Source organism: Larus michahellis, chromosome 1, assembly GCF_964199755.1.
Source record: "Larus michahellis chromosome 1, bLarMic1.1, whole genome shotgun sequence".
Taxonomy (NCBI): Eukaryota; Metazoa; Chordata; class Aves; order Charadriiformes; family Laridae; genus Larus; species Larus michahellis.
Window position 1 is genome coordinate 86,530,460 of NC_133896.1, and position 19,793 is coordinate 86,550,252.

At 43.7% G+C, this 19,793-nt stretch overlaps 1 protein-coding gene across 8 annotated transcripts; it reads right to left on the minus strand.

The window, feature by feature from the left end:
• CREBL2 (cAMP responsive element binding protein like 2) lies at positions 1 to 16,904 on the minus strand. 8 transcript variants are annotated; one of them, XM_074589831.1, is made up of 5 exons: positions 16,729 to 16,898; positions 14,156 to 14,295; positions 8,339 to 8,536; positions 7,040 to 7,187; positions 1 to 739 (listed from the first exon to the last, which is right to left on the minus strand). In XM_074589831.1, the coding sequence occupies exons 2-5, from the start codon at positions 14,174 to 14,176 to the stop codon at positions 735 to 737; spliced, it is 372 nt and encodes a 123-aa protein (XP_074445932.1). In that variant the 5' UTR covers positions 14,177 to 14,295; positions 16,729 to 16,898; the 3' UTR covers positions 1 to 734. The 8 variants fall into 8 exon arrangements, with proteins under 8 accessions (XP_074445932.1, XP_074445933.1, XP_074445964.1 ...); XM_074589832.1 differs by having other exon boundaries at positions 14,156 to 14,344; positions 16,729 to 16,887; XM_074589853.1 differs by lacking the exon at positions 1 to 739 and adding an exon at positions 5,116 to 6,299 and having other exon boundaries at positions 14,156 to 14,344; positions 16,729 to 16,904.
• Positions 16,905 to 19,793: the final 2,889 nt, after the last annotated feature.

The following is a 19,793-nucleotide window of genomic DNA, read 5'->3' on the forward strand; positions in this document are numbered from 1 at the left end:
TCAGTTGTTTAGGGTTTTTAATTGTGGGTTTTTTTTTAAATGAAGTGTTGCTGAAAATCACTAGCTGAACGATGACAGCATTTTCTAGTTACAATTTAAAGTAAGGCAAAGAAAATACAAATAATGGTATAAATAATATCAAGCAACAGCCTTAGCAGAAATTGCTTAAGGCACTAGCTATAACCGACACTACAAATTCTACTTTTATATCTACATATACAAATCTATACATCCCATAAATACAGCATCAGTTGAATTTTAGTCCACTGATGCACTAATTCAGTATTGGATACCTCAGATTTTACTGCTGATTAGATGCTGCTGTTTTCTCATGCAAATCCCCACCAGAGTCACACAAGGAATTCAGTTAGTGACAAAACTTACAGAGAAATTAATGCTCAGCAGCACTAAGAGCAGGACACTCACAAGCTGGTGTTTTACCTTCCTCACCTACTGCAGGGATTTCTCCATCAGCCGATCCTCTGTCGCACACGCTGTAATGCTTAAGTATAACGAGAAGGACTAGAGTTCTTATTTCAGCTTTTCCTCTTGATTACCCTACATTTTTAGACTAGTCTCAAACATTTGGTCTGCATTTGGTCCTTTTATTAACAGTAATTTCATAGCTAATTACAGAGATCATAATGTATTGGAAAGTAGCAAATGGAACCATGATGACGAATCTTCTCCATCTCTTCATGGGATGCCACGAAGAACCAGATGTAAATTAATCTTCACCCTAAAATATAAAAGGGAAAAAAAGGAAGAACAAGTCAGTCACAGGCACTCTCCCAAAGCTAGTCATGGGTTCAGCTGTCAAGAAAGAGAAAAGCTTTTTGAAATGTATCTTATACATTAAAAAAACCACAACCAAACACCTCTGATACAAGTCATAATAGTCTTTTTGAAAAGCAGTTAATAGAATGCAGGTTCTTTGGCAAACACTTATTATTATCAGATTACAAAAGCAGACCATGATTTTTATTTATTTTTTTTAACACATATAATTGCAAAACATTCTCAGTTTAGTGACAGGTCTATTAAAATGTATCCACTTCATTTTTCAGGATTCTATGCCCCAAGCATATATTTGGGATTAAAAGGACAAGACTTGTTATACCTTTTTCATACTAAGTTTTCACTATCTGGTAAATCCTCGGGTTAAATTCTCCCAAAGGATTAGTGCAACTGTATGGTGCTTACTCCACCAGCATCGACTGAGTTCAGTCTTGCCATATGTTATTGTAACTGAGTCCTGGCATTGTTATAAACACCAGATACTACAGACAGCATTTTTCTGAAGTCTGCGGATAGTTTCCAAGAGATACCCACCTTTAGCTGAGCAAACGGTTCTAGCTGACCATTAGATTTCCGTGGCAAGTGGGAAAATGAAGCATTTCCAGGCTTATCTCCTTTCTTCAATGTTTGCGAGAGAGAACCAGCTGCACACACTCATGGCAGGAGAGACGGGTGGAAGGCTGTACCCACCTTACACAAAGAGAGGGTAAGACCAAGCCACCCTCCCTTACTGAGGGCACTATATGAGACTCCTAGTCAGAGGACCTGGTCGTATCACTTGTAGGAGCCACCTCAATGTGAATGAAGACGGTACACCGTTAAAGTACCAAATGAGCACGTACCACAGGCATTTCCTATCGGTTTTCAAGGGGAACTGCTGAACTTCAAACTCCGAAATAAAGGACTCCCAGAGATCCATCTATGCCCAGAACATTTAAAACACAGCACAATCTGCCATGGCATGGAAGCCACAAAACTTTATCTAATCAAATGATTGCTGCTGGGAATCCTATATTCCGTAATGAACTATGGCATCTCGAGCAGGTTGGAGGATTGCAGTCAGAGCCTCTAGCTCTGTGTCACACCTATTTTGGCTTGCAGAACAAACATGGAAACAGTTGAAGAAGATGGAGGCTGTAACGTGCCTCCTGTCCCATCTGCATGAAGCACAAAAAAAACCTGTTAGAACACGGATGCCACTATTTGTGCCACAGAGCTTGGCCAGGCTTGCCAAACATGGTCCTGGAATGCCAACTGCTGGCTAAGCCAGGAAGCAGGAGCCACTGTGATGAGGAACAGATGAAAACTGTTGTTCATCACAATGCGGAAATTCCAACTCCATAATTTCCTCCATAAAAGAAAACATAACTCCTGATAAGTTTCTTGTTTGGTATCACAGAAAGTGAAACAAAGAAAGAGTGGAGGGAAGAGAGCAAGTGGGGTATTTCTGGTGAGATTGGAGCTGCCTTTGTCACGTAACCTAGTGTAGAGTGGAGCTATTCTGGTCACACATGCCCTAACTCCTCTGCATGTTTTCGTACATCCCTGAACCAGAAAGACACTTAAGTATACACATAACCTTTGAAATACATTTTTAGTTACTTTAAGATGATCAGAGGGCTGGAGCACCTATGCTGTGAGGACAGGCTGAGAGAGTTGGGGTTGTTCAGCCTGGAGAAGAGGAGGCTCCAAGGAGACCTTATCACGGCCTTCCAGTACCTAAAGGGGGCCTACAGGAAAGATGGGGAGGGACTCTTTATCAGGGAGTGTAGTGACAGGATGAGGGGTAATGGTTTCAAACTGAAAGAGGGGAGATTTAGATTGGATATTAAGAAGAAATTCTTTACTGTGAGGGTGGTGAGACACTGGAACAGGTTGCCCAGGGAAGCTGTGGATGCCCCGTCCCTGGAGGTGTTCAAGGCCAGGCTGGATGGGGCTTTGAGCAGCCTGGTCTAGTGGGAGGTGTTCCTGCCCACGGCAGGGGGGTTGGAACTAGATGATCTTTAAGGTCCCTTCCAACCCCAACCATTCTATGATTCTACGATTAATTACAATATATAGTTCACATCTGAAACTGGAGGCACAGTACAAGTCTAATTCTAACCAAAAATAATTTATTACACTTCTGGCAAGTTCACAAAGTATAGTTCTGGACATCTGGCCTAGTTTCTTTCCCCCCTCCAGAGAACCCAGAAAAAGGACGGGCAAGCATTCAACATAGACAAAACCCCCAAAACCTATGGGCTGGCTTTGTTGCTATCTTTCAGGACAAACTGCAGTTGAGAGTTTAAAATATGGGGGGTGGGAACCCTCATATCCTCCCCATCTCTGCTTCGATGTTACTTAACCTTTCATAATAGTTTTCCATAGAATCATAGGGTTGGAAGGGACCTCTGGAGATCATCTAGTCCAACCCCCCTGCCAGAGCAGGGTCACCTAGAGCAGGTTGCACAGGAACGCGTCCAGGCGAGTTTTGAATGTCTCCAGAGACGGAGACTCCACCACCTCTCTGGGCAGCCTGTTCCAGTGCTCTGCCACCCTCAGAGTAAAGAAGTTCCTCTTCATGTTTAGGCGGAACTTCCTATGCTCAAGTTTGTGCCCATTACCTCTTGTCCTGTTGCCAGGCACCACTGAAAAGAACCTGGCCCCATCCTCCTGACACCCACCTTTTAAGTATTTATAAGTGTTGATAAGGTCCCCCCTCAGCCGTCTTTTTTCCAGACTGAAGAGACCCCATTTCCTCAGCCTTTCTTCATAAGAGAGATGTTCCAGTCCCCTAATCATCTTGGTAGCTCTCTGCTGCACCCTCTCCAGCAGTTCCCTGTCCCTCTTGAACCAGGGAGCCCAGAACTGGACACAGTGCTCCAGGTGTGGCCTCACCAAGGCAGAGTAGAGGGGGAGGATGACCTCCCTCAACCTGCTGGCCACACTCTTCTTGATGCACCCCAGGATGCCATTGGCCTTCTTGGCCACGAGGGCACATTGCTGGCTCATGGTCACCCGGTTGTCCACCAGGACTCCCAGGTCTCTTTCCACAGAGCTGCTCTCCAGCAGGTCAGCCCCCAACCTGCACTGGTGCATGGGGTTATTCCTCCCCAGCTGCAGCACCCTACACTTGCCCTTCTTGAATTTCATAAGGTTCCTCTTTGCCCAAATCTCCAACCTGTCCAGGTCTCTCTGTATGGCGGCACAGCCTTCCAGTGTGTCAGCCACCCCTCCCGGCTTTGTGTCATCAGCAAACTTGCTGAGGGTGCCCTCTATCCCCTCATCCAGGTCATTGATGAATATATTGAAGAGGACTGGACCCAGTACTGACCCCTGGGGAGCACCACTCGTCACTGACCTCCAACTAGACCCTGTGCCCCTAATCATGACCGTCTGAGCTCTGTCTTTCAACCAGTTATCTATCCACCCCACTGTCCATTCATCTAACCCACACTTCCTAAGCTTCCCTATGAGGATGCTGTGGGAGACCATGTCAAATGCCTTGCTCAAGTCAAGGTAGACCACATCCACTGCCCTCCCCTCATCTATCCATCCAGTCATGTCATCATAGAAGGCTATCAGATTAGTCAGACATGATCTCCCCTTGGTGAATCCATGTTGAGTACTTCTGATAGCTTTCTTCTCCTCCACGTGCCTTGAGATGACGCCCAGAATGAGCTGTTCCATCATCTTTCCAGGGATGGAGGTGAGGCTGACCGGCCTGTAGTTCCCCGGCTCCTCCTTCTTGCCTTTTTTGAAGACTGGAGGAAAGCCAATGTCACTCAGGCACCTCGCCTGTTCTCCAGGACCTTTCAAAGATGATGGAGAGCAGCCCAGCAATGACTTCTGCTAGCTCCCTCAGCACTCTTGGGTGCATCCCATCGGGGCCCATGGACTTGTGAATATCTAATTGATTCCTCACTCGATCCTCCTCAACCCAAGGGAAGTCTTCTTTCCCCGTTACTTCCCCCAATGCCTGGGACTCCTGAGGGTTGGGCCGAGCAGTAAAGACCAAAGCAAAGAAGGCATTCAGTAACTCCGCCTTCTCCACATCCTCCGTCACCGTGGCTCCTGTTTCATTCAACAGTGGGCCCATGTCTATGCAACATTTCTAGCAATTGCTAACTAAGTACATGTGTGGACAGTCTAGAGAATAAACCTAAAAAAATGCCTTAAGGATTAATATACAAATGCTCAGAATGGAATTCTGAAAACAACTGTGCTGTACTCTGAAATACAGCACTTTATTATTGTCAGTGCTTTTGACTAATCCTGAGTTGAGATAATGCTAAACAGACCAAATTAGTTCAATAAAAAGAAGGCAACATTCAGTCTAGTAAAGTCATTCATTATAATATTTATTCTATGAAACAAAGAAGAAAACATAACATTAAAAAATGTTCCATGCATTTAATAAAATACAGAGAAAGACACTATCATAAACAAAATGGAGAATAAGCAAGCAAAACCCCCACTGAAAATCCCAAGAGCTCCACTCTCCACAATGCATCATTTACACACAAAAAGCATACATAGGAGAAAGAGCAGTCTAAGGGAAGTGGCAGGTTATCCGTCAAGATCTTGGATGAGTAAATCAACCCACAAGACGTTTGCCGTTGCCTCTCTTATTGCAAGACCAAATCAATGCAACCTGTTTTCCTTGCTACCAGTTCTTGGTGTTATCTTTTTCTGGGAAACCAGGGTAGCACCACAGAATTCATATTAAGTTGCAGGCTAGAAAGATACTGGGGCTCAAAGTGAAGGCAGACACAGAAAGATAGCAGAGCACAATAGGTGGAAGAAGATGGCAGTTGTTCCACTGCTGGAAGCGGGGTGGAGGGAGATGCTTTGACTATCTGACTGGGAGCAGGAGAGGGGAAAAATACATCCTGTGAAAGAATTATAGGCAGAAGCAGGGAATATATCTAGTACCTCTCTTGAAGAGCCCCGAGAACATAAAAGACATGCTGCATTATAAAAGGATACTGAAAGTAACGTCTTTATTTGGGTTACAAATTACATTGCTATAAAACTTCTTACTGAAAGCTTTCGATCCAGTTCCTTCTCCTCAACCTACAGTACTCCATTTGGCTTTAGCAAAGCTGTTACAAGATCCTTCTCTTGCTTTTATTTTACAGAACCTCTCAGACTCCCACAATGGTTACTCATCATATAACTACTGACCACAAAGCCAGTGTAGTTCTGGGCTCTGACATAAAAGCAGCCCCTCATCTCTAACTGGGAATGCCCAAAAGCTGTATTTGAGGAGGGTGGTGTAGAGAGAGGAAGAACAAGGCTCCGCTTACACAAACACCTATTACCCGAAAAGCCTCACTCCATGCAGGCTTGGGAACACCACAATCAAAGACTTTCATGTGGGGAGGAGCAAAGAGAAGACAGCAGACTGGGATCCTTTCCCCTGCACCCGGGGATGCATCCACTTCTCTGACAACAGCATTCTTCTGCTAGCTACCAAGCTATCTCTGCTGCAGTGCGGAAGGTTCTGCATTGGTCTCCTGCGAATGACGCACCATGGGGGAAGATTGTTACAGTTACAAATTTGGTTTTCATGTTGTTACTTAAAAACATAAAGCTAGGAATTCATATTTTTTTTTTCTAATTTACAGTAAAGTGTAATTTAACCTGTACCATGAAATATTACAAAATTAGAAGATGTGAGATATAGAATTGCCCATGCTACACCTTAGCTCTGTTCCTTTGCAGGCACATACCAGGATTATGACTTTATATCACATGATCTTTCCACATTTCAATCCCCAGAAGAACCTTATTTCATTCCCTGGACAAGCACAAATGAGGCAGAAAGACGACTCCACAGGAAATTCCAAGTCCAGCATTTCTCACTTTTGAGTGCTTGCAGCTAGAATAATGTTTTCTTGATGGAGTTTTTAAAATTCAATTATGTTTTGTGTGCTCCATTTACCTTGCATTAGGAAAACAGAAAATGCTGTAAAAGATTAAGGTCTCAGGTCTTCACAGGCCTCCACAGGCCTTGTTGAAACACAAAGACTGAGTCTTCTTTTTAAAATAACTGCCCAACTTCCTAGCTAGTGTAATTTCTGTGTTGTCCATGTAAACATTACACTGAGTCTTTGTACCACCCACTAAGCTCTTTGCTTCAATCAACTATTTGTGCCCAAAAGCACATCCTTATGTTTCTTCCTACACCACAGCCATCCTCCTACGCCACAAAAGATGTAACAAAACAGGAATTAATCATAGGCTGGATACTTACAGGGATTGCTGCTGTTTGCTTCTGTCTTCCCAGCCTTGGCAAGTTTGGCCGAGTTCTGCTGTGCTTTGCCCTGCTCCTCTCCAGTTAGCAGGGCTTTTATTTCAGAGGGGATTTTCCCTTGGTCCATTGCCATGCACCACTGCTTGTACTGAAATACGCAAACACATTAGGCATTAGCAAAGTGCCAGGATCACATTAGCAGACAAAACAGAACTGTAATCTTTACCTTCCGGTATATTCATTTCAGGTTTGAATTTACTGGGCTGAAGCCTCTTACAAAACTGCAAAGCACTAATGAGCTAAGCACGTGTCCATGGTTGCATACCTGGCCTCCGTAAATCCTGTTTCAGTCAATAAACTGCTACTCAGTAGCAGTACTAGACACAATACTGTAATTATTAAACAACATGGAACACTTTGTGCGTTTTCTCGCTGCTGGCATGCCAGAATACCGTTCCAGTTCACGGCCTATTAAAAACAAATATTTCACATGACTCTGGGGCTGACTGACTATTAAGAGGTCCTTTCTGATTGTGCAAAGCACAGTTACAGCACATGTGCCTTACTCCTAGTTCCCTCATCTTAAATTCTTCATTGGCAAACCCTGAAGCACGCTAGAAAACCTGTGGTCAGTTGGCTGACTTTCCACCCAGTCTTAACCCCATTCACTTGTGGGGATTAGCCCTGCCTACTCAAACAAACCTAATGCAAGGTGAAGGAAATATCTTCAGCTCCAGCAAAATTTCAATGGCATCTCAGTATTACCGAGGAGCTGAGTCTGTATTTCCAGATGAAACATTCTCTTTGGTTAACGCATCTTATTTGACCGAGACACCCGTCTTACATATGCTGTAAACAGAGGACAGCTGCGCAACCATCTACACATGTGGGTGAGAGTATCCTGCAAGAATCAACCTCCGCAGCAGACAGAAAGGTCCGTGGGAAGCAATGACATGCTTTGGATACACATCCCCCTTGATGCTTTAACACATCTCTTTACACTCTCTACCTCTTTCTACCTCTGTCAGCGGTTTTCCAAAACAAACGTTTCAAAGAGGCTTATATGCAATGGCCCTTTCTTTTGCTTGCTTCCAGTTCAAAACCAGCAGACAACTTGTGACACGAGGTTCACATTCAACACGCGAAAATCAGCAAACAGCTGAGTGCATCTGTTACTGATGTTTTGATACCTTATGGCTAGCCAAATCCCACTCTCAGTCACAGTGATTTCAAAAACAAATGTCCACGAGGACAGGTCCCAGATAATACCGAGGGTTACGTTAAACGACAGTTTCTTACCATTTCAAGCTCTTCTCTGAGAGCGCAGATGGCTCGCTCTCTGCTTGAAACCAGCTCTTCCAGATACTGGTACCTCAGCTTCTTCCTGGCTCTGCACTCCCTTGCACTCTGACGACTTCTTTCAAGCTTTGCCTTCAAGTCTATTTTGGCTGGTTTACGACCTCGCTTGCCTGGTTTCTTTACCTTGCCTCCGACCACCTGGAAAGGAAGGGTACATTAAAGATCCTGTTCTGCAGAGGGAATGCTGGCGCCACATCATTGTGCCTACTAGGTGTCTCAAGTAGAAAATTTTTGCATGTACTTTCACTGATTCTCAGCAATAGAGGAAAGCTGTAGTGTGCTTAGGGGGCTGATGTATGAAGTTTTCAGTGACGGCATCAAAAACAAAAGGGAGGGATACGACTTCATGTTGAAATCAGTGCTTAAGCACTCCTATTGTAAATGCTACTAATTTGATTTGGAGAAACAGCCTCACAAAACAGTTGAGGTTGGCAGGGACCTGGAGGTCATCTAGTCCAAACCCCTCCTCAAGCAGGGCCACTTAGAGCCAGTTGCCCAGGACCATGTCCAGACGGCTTTTGAGTATACCCAAGGGAGACTCCACCACCTCTCTGGGCAACTTGTGACAAGGCTCAGCCACCGTCACAGTAAAAAAATGTTCAGAGGGACCCTCCTGTGTTACAGTTTGTGTCCATGGCCTCTAGTCTGTCTCTGGTCTTCTGGGGAGCCCAGGACAGGACACGCTACTCCAGGTACATGGTAGGATATCTGGGACACCTCGTAGACAGAGACGATCAGTCAAATTCATAGCAAAACTGTTTTATTATTACAGACAACTCCTGCCCTAATATAGTGCTTCTAGAGTTGGCAAGTATTATGGAGTTTAACACTTTAATTTGGAAGAAAAAATATTTATTTATATCAACATAATTCAAAACTTAGTTTTGCTGCAATCAAATGACCATAGTTTCAGCCTACTCAAAAGATGAAACCTGTCAGAATTACTCACTAGCCATCTGAGCTTCCTCAGTCCTGATTTATTTCAACGGAATCTTCTGAGGATTTTCACTAAAGAGGGAACTCCGTTGCACCGAGTCCTACTTCTGCTGCCTCTGTTCCAGTTGTACCTAACCACTCTGGCCATGTTTACCTTCAAAACAATACTACACAGCCTGGAAAATTGTCTTCTCACACCTCCTCATGCAATATATCCCAATGTTCAACTATCCCAGCACCTAATTTAGATCTCCCTCGCAGAGCTGTAACCCCCTAGTTTCTTGTCCTATGGATTGCACGTTTTGCAATCATTTTCGCCTCTTCTTTGTGGGTCCATTTTTATTTTTTTTTGTTTTACACATCAGAAAGCTTCTCTTACTACAAATAAAAAAAAAGAAGGGAACTGTTTCCTCAATGTTTACTCTATGCTTCCCCACCCAAATGTTTTACTCTTAACATGAGCGCATGGCACATGAAAGTCTTAAATATGGTCTGAAATTCAGTACAGTGGCCATCGGGTAGTATCGCCCTGTACGCATTGCGTGAGCCACACAGCCCACTTCCCCTCTGAAGTGAGAATTTCTCTTTATTTGCATTCTGACCACACTGTTTGAATGAAGGGGGTGTGGAGAAACACACCTAACACACACACCTACGTACAAGAATTTCACTGCTGGTTTAGTGTTTCACCATACTGTGTATAGACAGTACTTTTTCTAGTAGTCAGTGTTCAAAATACCAGAGTTCATAATAAAAAAAAGGCACTTTTTACTGTGTGATGCTACAAAATAAGTCAGCTTTGACATTCAAAGAAGTCACTTGTTCTACAAACTTAGCAGTCTGCAATAAAAACAATAACATAGTGAACTGATGTGCTAGAATGAAGAAAAAAAAAAAGGCTTATGCAATTGAGGCTATTTTTTCTTTGGAAAGTGAGTCAACAATCACATGCCAACATAAGCCTACCCTCTCTATATCGCCTCTCCTAATTTATTCAGGAGTAGCTGCCTACCACAAGCAAATGGAGGAACAGAAAGTACTTAATGGACATGTAGTGATAATGAAACAAACGTAACACATTCAGAAAAGCAAAGGAAAAAAAATCAATCTCTTTTACATTTGAGCTGCTGAATACAGTTTGGCTAATTCATTCACTCCACCAAGGTGTTCTCCTTAAGATCTTCTAGTTCAGATACCATATTCACCAAAATAGTATAAAACTAACCAGCCACGGCCAAGGGGGAAAGAAGCTCCAAAGAAAGGAAAGCGCCTGTCCCCTTTCAGATGTGACAAGCTCGGCTCTGTCCTCTCATAGAACCGCACTCATATTTACACATGGTGCGATTTATACTCCTAGCTCAGCAGGAGTTAGAAATACACATAGTCTTCCCAGGAGCAGCTGCAGGCACTCACAATTCGCTATCTATCACTACTTGCGCTTAAAAGATTTCTGGATATTACATTATACACTACAGCCAAAGTACTTCAGTTCTCAAAGACTTTTAGCGCCTGAGGCTTTTCTGTGCCGATGCAAGGTAGTTTAAAGTAAATCTTTGAATTCAAGAGCTCGATAAGGTCTTGTAGAGACACACACTCCAGCTCTCTTAAAAAGTCTTTGCCACTCTGAGTTCTGACCCTTTAGAAGAGTGGGCTAGCACTCAAGGTCAGAGTCCCAGCACACCACGTACTGTCCTATGAACAAAACAATAACTCGAGTCTTAGTCCTGCGCAGGAGCGTGTCACAGCCATGCCCTTTCACCACAACATCAGCCAGGTTGAATAGTTGCTACCGCGCTGTTTCTCACAGGCAGCAATTTAAAGCTACTTGGAAATAGCACCCAGCCTTTCTACAGCCAGCATCCCGGGCAGGCACCAGCAATGAAAAGCGTTCACAAGCAGCACAGCTTCACAGCAGTTAAATCCATCCAACATCACAATCTCACAAAATAATTTCTTTTTAAGGACCTGTTATTTTAAAGCATTTCGTGTATGTTTATATGCAGCTGGTGCCTTTTTCAAGATAGAGGTCACATCAACACAGAAAACATACAAAGGGCCAGGGAGAGTGGATCTTTACGTCAATACGATATCAACTGAGCTCATACAAACTCTGAGTTTAAAGGCATGTTTTCATGGACAAATCTAGGGATGTGGACATAAAAATCATTAAAGGCACTTTGTAGTCTGCAAGGAAATTAGATGCTGGTGTAGACTGCTTTGCATATTGCAAAGGCAGCCTGGATCCACTGTTATCAATTAACTGCTTTCCCTTCAGTCACTCTAGGGACCTTTCTACAGATAGGTGTACTAATTGCTCTCTCCCCCCCAAGATCTTTTACCACTGCAGCAGCCCTGCACACAAGCTCTCTTATGGGAGGAAAAAAGCTTGTACCTCTTGGGTCATTGCTTGCCAATGCTCTAACCACCAGGACTATGCAGATAATGAAAAGCTTCCTTCCCTTTTAACTCTGACTTTAAGCAGCAAGACCCTAATAATATTCACACCACACCGAAAGACTCATAGTGTCTTTGTGGCTCCTGATCTGGAGTTCACCACACAGGCACCACCCCACACAGCTAGTTTGGTAAGCTATTTAAACGAATCCTGCATCCTTAACAGTTTTTCCTCACCAATATTTAGAAGCTTCTGCTGTATCCTTAAGCAACCCAGCTGGGGAAAAAAAAAGGCCTGATAAATCCTTTGCCACCATCCCACATTACCATATCTCCCTGGCTTCTAGTCATGTTTGCCTATTCAGTTGCTATGCTGATGTGACAGAAAGAAGACAAAGCAGAAGTGCTAGTTGATGTTGAACGTGGCAGCAGACCAAGAAAAAAAAAAACAAGCAAGCAAACATTTTTTTTTATTCCCTTTGTATTCCTCCAGAGTTTATAAAGGGAAGGGATCTATTAGCATTCAGCAGCAGGGATTTGTTTTTTTTCCAGGGAGTCACATGTAATCAAGACCCAGAACAATATTAATCATAAAATTGGGCACAGAAATATTAATAATGACACACAGTTGTCAGAAAGCCAACCAAGCTCCCATTGCAGTTCACTCAGACTTCAGAAAATAGAAAACCATTAACTCCCTCCCTTTTTAGTATGGTACTTGGATCATAACATCATTCTTGCCTGGTATCGGCATTCAGGTACAGAATTATTTGACCTGGAATTGGAAATAGCTTCCGTTACTTACCCTGACATAGAAAAAGCCCTCAGATTTCTGGATTTTTTTTATTTCCCCCACCCCCAAAAGGGATTCAGCAGATCTCTACAGAAGCACTGTCAGATTGCATGATGAAGAGGTCCTCCTTTGGAAGGACATAGATATAGATAATACAGCTACTAGCATTCACACCCTCAAGGAACTGAGCCACTCAGATAGAAAATTGTGATAAAGCTGGCCTCATTGTGACATCTGTGGGCTTTGGACACTTTGGCAGATTAAAACAACACTATCTGAAGCACTGTTCAGAACTGCTGATTGGCAATGCTGATCACACTGACCACTTCAGTGTCTTCCAGCAGATCTCCGTTCATTCACGGATAAACAAATAGCTCTTAAGTGCCAGCACTTCAGATCCAGCTCAGGAAATTATCTTAAACTGACTCTGTGTTAGTGGCTGAAGGTATAGAGCTGCAGAATATAACTTAGCATGGAGTTGATGATCATCTACAGAATTTATATAAAACTATGAAAGTGATTAGCAAGAAACAAAAACAAACCTAAGCACTGCATTCGTTCCAGTAGAACCTGTTCACACTCGCAAACATTTTCTCAAAATCAGTAATCAAATGAAGATAGTCACAAGTCTAATAAAGATTAAGTTACCTGATGTGCCAAATCACAGCATACCATTCACAGTAGCAGCATAAAACCCAGCTAGAAAGCATGCTGGTTATTGCTCCATTGCATGACTTTTTATATACTTAACACAGATTATTTAGTTAACTTTCACTGGCAGACCAAATACATTTTCAGATCATTATTGGACACAAGATACTACTCAGTGAGCAAACACTTTATAAATCTTAAGCAGATATGTCAATAGAAATCAATCCTAAAACTCTAATAATACAAAGTGATTGTTGTACTAAGAATGTAATCTTTAGCACAGATGTGTAAAGACAACTATCTTTGCCAAAACGTCTATTTTTAAAAAGCATAAGCTGGGAATATGTATCAAGTTTTCATAAAGTGTTACGCAAGTATCCACAAGTTAAGATGGATAAGCATTAAGGTTCAGGGTAGGAATTGCTATTGCAACTCTGCAGCAATCATCTAGATGCCACCTTACCATTCAACAGTTGAGAGCCCTCCTCTGCCCCCTAGGAAGGACTTACAGCCTCATGCATGGAAGTGTGTCCACAAACACACCACACGCATTCTTGCAGTTCATGCTAAAATGCTAAAGCATTTCTTTAAACCTCTCTCTGTCAGAGCTCAAAACAGGCAACAGGGATGGTCAACTAACACTACACTACGTATATCCTCCTAGCCCACTGCAAACATGAAATAAAACTCTTCTAGCTGTTCTGCAGGGTTTAAGCTCATCCGTTTTACTTACCCATAGCAAATGTGTGAAAGCAGACAAGTCATCTGAGCAGTGCTGACCAGCAACTTTTTAAAACATTTGACGATTTGAAATTGCTTATCTCAAATTGTAACTAAAGCTATTCAGGTTTTATATTTCCAAGCAAGCAGCAATGAGAACACTTTACGTTCAAATATGATCCTGGATCTGGAAGAATTCTCCAGCACTTCGCAAACCTGTGTACTGTGAAAAAACCTTGAAGGGTGAAATCATGATAACCCACCTCCTTAACAACTGAGGCCATTAGGAAAACAGATCCTGTGCTTCGCTCTCCACACTAGCTCTCAGTCCCTCCTGAGAGCTCAGACATTCCTCAGAGTCGATTCCAGGATCGCCTGGGAGATGGTCCCTCTCTTTGTAATCCTGGTCACACAGCAGCAAGGGTCACAGGCAGAGACATGCCAGAGGACACCTCATGAATGAATGAAGACCATCAAGCCCTTTTTTAAGCACAAGATTTCACATCTGACTTGCTCCCACACTCCCTCCAAGGGATGTCTGCATCACTGCTATTTATGACTTGGAACCAAACTCCCTCTGCCTCAGGATCACACACGGCTGGGTATTTGATGTTTCAAAGCTAGGCAGTGGGGAAAGAAGCACGACTCCTCACGTGCAGCCTTCTGCTGTGGCCTTTCCCTCCCCTAACACCAAGTGCTCCCTCAGCACGGAAAGGCTGTACAAACACCAGAGCAAGACATTGACAGATGCTCAATCCATACATAAAAATGCACCATACAACAGTTTATCTGAGGGCTTGCTTTTTCAACTCATTTAACATACGAAAACACTCTGACCTTACCTATTTAAAGGCTTTTCCTTCACTTCACACACTGCAAGTTTGTGGAAATTTAGAAGTAGTCAGGCCCCAAGACCAATGCCCTTGCCCAAGGCCCAGCCTGATGGAGAGCAAACAATCTGAGCTGGAGACCTGGCTTTTAACCGCCACAGCCCCTTTTACAGGCATAAAGGAATTCACTTCTTCATTTAGAGGATGCAGCAATTTATTTACAAGGAAAAGAAAGCCAACAACCAAGAACTAGTCTGTTCAAAGTCAAGAAACTAACCTGGAATTAAAACAAGTGCAAGAGATTGAGATCTACTCTTTTAAAAATCCGAAGAGTGGGCTGCTATAATGTAATCAGAACTGGATAACAAAAGGTTTTCCTAAGCCTGCTTTTTTACTTTCCTTTGTATATCCAATAAGTCGCTGCCTTGAACTAGCAAGTCATTTTAAAAAGCTGCTGGGTGCATTTCACTAAATTTTCATTTCCATTCAAAAAAGTAATCAGTGCTAAAATTAAGAATGATGCCCTATACGTTAAAAAAAAACAATCCAAACAACAAAACACTTTACATTTAAAAATACCATTTAAAATATAATATTTGTCTCCAAAATGCACTTTTTAAAAAACTCAACGTACTCATTCATATTTTGGCTCAGTTAGGTGTATTTTTGAAGAAAAATACATTTAATCTAAACGTCTTGAAAACTAAAGCTATCTTCTCCTTACAGTACGAGAATATTTGTAATAAAAGAGGGCAACCCCAAACTTTTATTGTTGCTGCTTTGGTTTTTGTTTGCTTGTTTTTAATTTCACTGGAATAACAAAAAAGTGATCTAATGTTAAGATTTTTTTTATTTTTTCATTTCTACCCATGAACTGAGAAGTTACTCACATCAGTATTGCCCAGTGTGCCCTATAAAAACTTCTAGAATTAATACAAAAGATTGCAGTTAGCTATGTGGAACACTATTTTAAAGGTTACCAACAAGAGTTACTTATCAACTAACACAAATGTGAAAAATACTTCTTACCTCCCACTTCCCAACGTATATAATAAATACATAGCAAGTTACATGTAATCTTATAAAGTAACCAAGTAACTCCATCTACAAAGGCTGAAATCAGTGACAGAATTTCTCCTTTTTTCCCCGTGTCCAAATACTTCAGTGATACATGTGTTATTTTAACAAAGATTAATTGCCAAGAACAGCTGCATCACTAAACTCTTTCCCTTGCAAAACCAATAGCTCAAATGACAGCAAGAAGCAAGACTAGTATCTAAACAAGCCCTAGTTTCACAACAGCTTTGTAGGAGAAAGAAAAGAAGGTCATATTTTGGGTTTGGTTGGGGGTTTTTTTTGGTGTTATAATTTAAGAAAAGCCTTTAAAACTGCAACATTGAAGTTTTTTAGATCTGACCTCTCTCTTTATTTCTTACCATTTCCTTCCCGTTTTGAGAAATATATTAAGATGTACCATTTTTCAATTGCTCTCTTAAGCCGGGTACAGCTAAATTATAGTGCACTAAGAATTAGGGAAAACATTACAGCCCGCAAGCCCAATTCTGAATTCTTTATGTCATGCAGAGGAAAGAAAACACTGAACGTGGGTGGATGCAGCTATAGAACGGTTAATTCGCTACTACTTATCTCAGTTTTCACAGGGAAATTCCTTTCGCAGTCACGCTCCTCCAATTCACAGCTAAGACTCATCGCTCACACAGGCCAATCTCCTCAATAAGGAGGAAAACATGATTCAGTGGGGTTTTTAGAAGATTTCAAGGACGCGCCAGCGGTAAGACCGCACTGGCTATAAAATGAAGTATAAATAGTGCTTGCCTCACCCTGACACAGCAACAAACAGGAAGAGCCCTCCCAAGAGAAATGGCATCTCTTCAACGGAGCCACCAAACCCTTAGGGCAACCTGCAGGGGCGGGAGGGCTCCCCGGCCTCCCTGCACCGCCTTACAGCCGGCCCCCGCCGCCGGGCGGGCCCCGCAGCCCCTTACCTTGGTGTCATCCATATGTGCCGCCAGCCCCGGCCCCGCACCGCCGCGGCCCCCGCACAGGGAGCTCACCGGAGCCGCCTGCCCCTACCCCGGCGGACACCGGCACTCACAGCCCCCCAGCGCGACCAGCCGCCATCGCTCGCCGCCCTGTTTGTTTACAACAGGGGAGCGGCGGCGGAGCGGTGCACGCTGGGAAGAGTAGTCTTTTCCGGCGCCGCCGCCATTGGCCGATGGGGAGGTGCGGGGCGGGAAGAACTACAACTCCTGGCAGGCCCTACGCGGGGGAGGCGGGGAGCGGCGCGGCGCTTGGTCCTCGCCCCCGGGGAGGGAGAACTACATTTCCCAGAAGGTTCCGGGGGCCGGCCCATCTCCCCGCGGGTGCGTTGGTTCCCTCCCTCCCTCCCTCAGAGACGGGCGCCTTCCTCGGGGCCAGCCGTCGTCTTCCTCAGCCCCAGCCGGCGCGGCGGCAGGAGCCAGGCCGGCCTTAGGGGCCTGTTGCCGCCGCCAGTCCTCCCCCGCCGGCCATCCTCCGTGAGGGCAGCTGCCGGTTCCGACTCTCCCACAGGCTCCCTCAGCCCTGAGCCCGAATTTTTAACCCCAATCTTTTCCTGCCGCTGATGAGGTCACTGCCACCAGTGCCTCCTCCTCCTGTTCCATGTCTGAGCTGTCCGGCATGTCTGACTGGCCCCGCAGCAGCCTCTGGTGATAGTTATGGAGCCATTAAGGTTCCAGCTGAGCGGCCATGTAATGGCTCGAGCATTAAAGCAGAAAATAATCAAGTTTTCTGCTGTTATTTGCCTTGCTATGCCCTTCCAGTTCCTGAAGATGGAACCGAGTCTCCCTGGCCACTCGAGCGCTGCGTGGTGCACCGGGCCTGAGCTCCCCCAAGGCTGAAAGAGCCGTCCCAGTGATCCGTTGGGAATACCGCCTTTTCTCTCCTTTTCATGGCGACACACACCAGAAAAGGTTAATGTTGAGAGGCTTTGATGCAAAGCCAGGCTCTGTGTATGCGTGTGTGTGTGTTTGTGTCCCCAGGTCCCTTGAAATTAGTCCCCTGCTTGCCCAAAAAGGCACGTGTACCCCCAGCGAGCAGCTCTGTAACCGTGGTCCGCATTTCAAGTTCGCAGTGAAACCCGAAGCGAGGCATGTTTCATGTTGCTGCATGTTTCTTTTTATTCATGCAACTCTATTCACAAGAGTTTCCCATGACTTAATCTCTCTTACATGCAATTGTTAGGGCTAAAGGCTTTGTCATGGGATTTTCCCCCTGAATCACAGACCTTCCTCTTGGAGGGATATGCTTTCTGGATGGCAGAGACAAAGCACTTTTAGAAAGTTGGGGGTTTTTTCCCCATCAGCTTATATGCTTTTCAGTTGTCGAAGACAAGGCAGTTTGCACACTGTTTCATGTTTGCCTGTCCAAAACCGATGTATCAGTCCTCGCAACTCTACCCCTAAAATAATAAAAAAAATAAAATTAAAAAAAAAAAGTAGGGATGATCAGTATGTTAAGCAAGAGGCATCAGCTAATCAAGTGGAAGGAACAGCTCACTATCAGCTTGCCTAGGTATTCTCCTGTGCTCCCCTCCTCCATCTCTGCCCTCAAATTCTTGGAGAAGGCGGTGAGGCGCCTCGTACCACCTTTGGCACTATCCTGGGGCCATAAAGCTGGCTTTAAAAGCCAGTTGGGGGTTTCCCTGGTGAAGGGAAATATTGAGTGGCAAGGAGCCAACATAGCTCACTTAGGCAACCCTCTGTTGCAACATGAGTGGAGGAAGGAGATTAGACAGAGCCCTGATGCTGATTCAGAAAGTCCAGAATCCTTTTAACCAGCAAATTAAAGTTACAGCTGCATCTTTTCCTCCCACTAGATTACCCCACACTACCCATTCTGCTTTATGTCACTTAAGAAGCAGACCTCTCAGCTTCTGACCAGGCTAAGCACGAGCTCCCTGCCTAAATGCTTAAGAGCTTCCATATTTTAGCACGGAACAACTCAAAATATGTAGTTCCGTCTGCTTTTCCACTGTGGCTGTGCAGTCCTCCAGGATGAATATGAACATGCAAATTGAATGGGAGCCTGTCAGAATAGTTGTGAATGGAATTGAACATTATATATATGTACATATATAGTACGCAAGTTATGGTGTTTTAAACTGATTTTAACAGCTAGAAGAAAGTACTTTACAGAGCAAATAGTGAACTCTTGGAGTTTACTGCCACAGGACACTGTAAGGCAGAGAGTTCGTCAGGTTCAAAGAAGGGTTAGACAGATTCATGTTTCATAAAGAGGTACTAAAGGGCTGTATTCTCCACCATCCCTAACCTAACAGTTTGGGATACTGGGGGTGTATGAGAGGAGCAGAGCACAGAAAAAGGCCAAATTCATGTATTGTCCCTAAAAAGCATCTCCTCCTGCCACTCCCAGAGAGAGAATACTGAATTAAACGGACCCGTGGAGTCCATTAGCGGAGCTTTTCTCTTTTTCATGTTGTTTAACAGGTCACCATTTTGACCCCCAAAGACTCACAAGCGAATTAAGATTTTTAAGTAAAACTTCCTTGGTTAAAGTAAAGGCAGATGATCTGCGCAGTAGACTAACTCATCCTCGCTAACTGCAGGTTACTGTTTTTCCTAGTATGTGGTCATTCCTGAGCGATTCTTTGAGCCGTCCTGATGGTTTTATTGCTAAACCATAGCAATGCACATCAAGGAAACACTACCTTGTATTAAACCCAATGTCACAAATTGTCTTAAGCAATAACTATTGGCAGTTCCCCACTGAAATTAATTATATTTATTTAAAGAAGGACTGTGCTTCTGAGATCCAGAGAGACTTTGAGGTATATAAATAAACTGGATTCGGTGATCAGGCAACAGTTTAAAAATCATTGCTTATGTCAGAGAGACTAAAAAAGAGATATAACTCATGGGGTGATTTTGCACCATGTGCTCATATTTGCAGTGGTGTCAACACATCCCAAAGAGGTGTTTATTCTCTCTTTCTAGAACTGCAAATGTTTTAATTTGGGCAAATGGAAATCTGTTCCTCTGAAAGCCTGCCT

Excerpts from the sequence above, each read along its gene's own strand:
- CREBL2 (XM_074589813.1), bottom strand. The coding sequence starts at position 14,176 with ATGGCCTCAGTTGTTAAGGAG. Across the intron at positions 8,537-14,155 it reads TGGCCTCAGTTGTTAAGGAG|GTGGTCGGAGGCAAGGTAAA; the intron begins GTGGGTTATCAT and ends CTTCCTTTCCAG. Across the intron at positions 7,188-8,338 it reads TCAGAGAAGAGCTTGAAATG|TACAAGCAGTGGTGCATGGC; the intron begins GTAAGAAACTGT and ends TGCGTATTTCAG.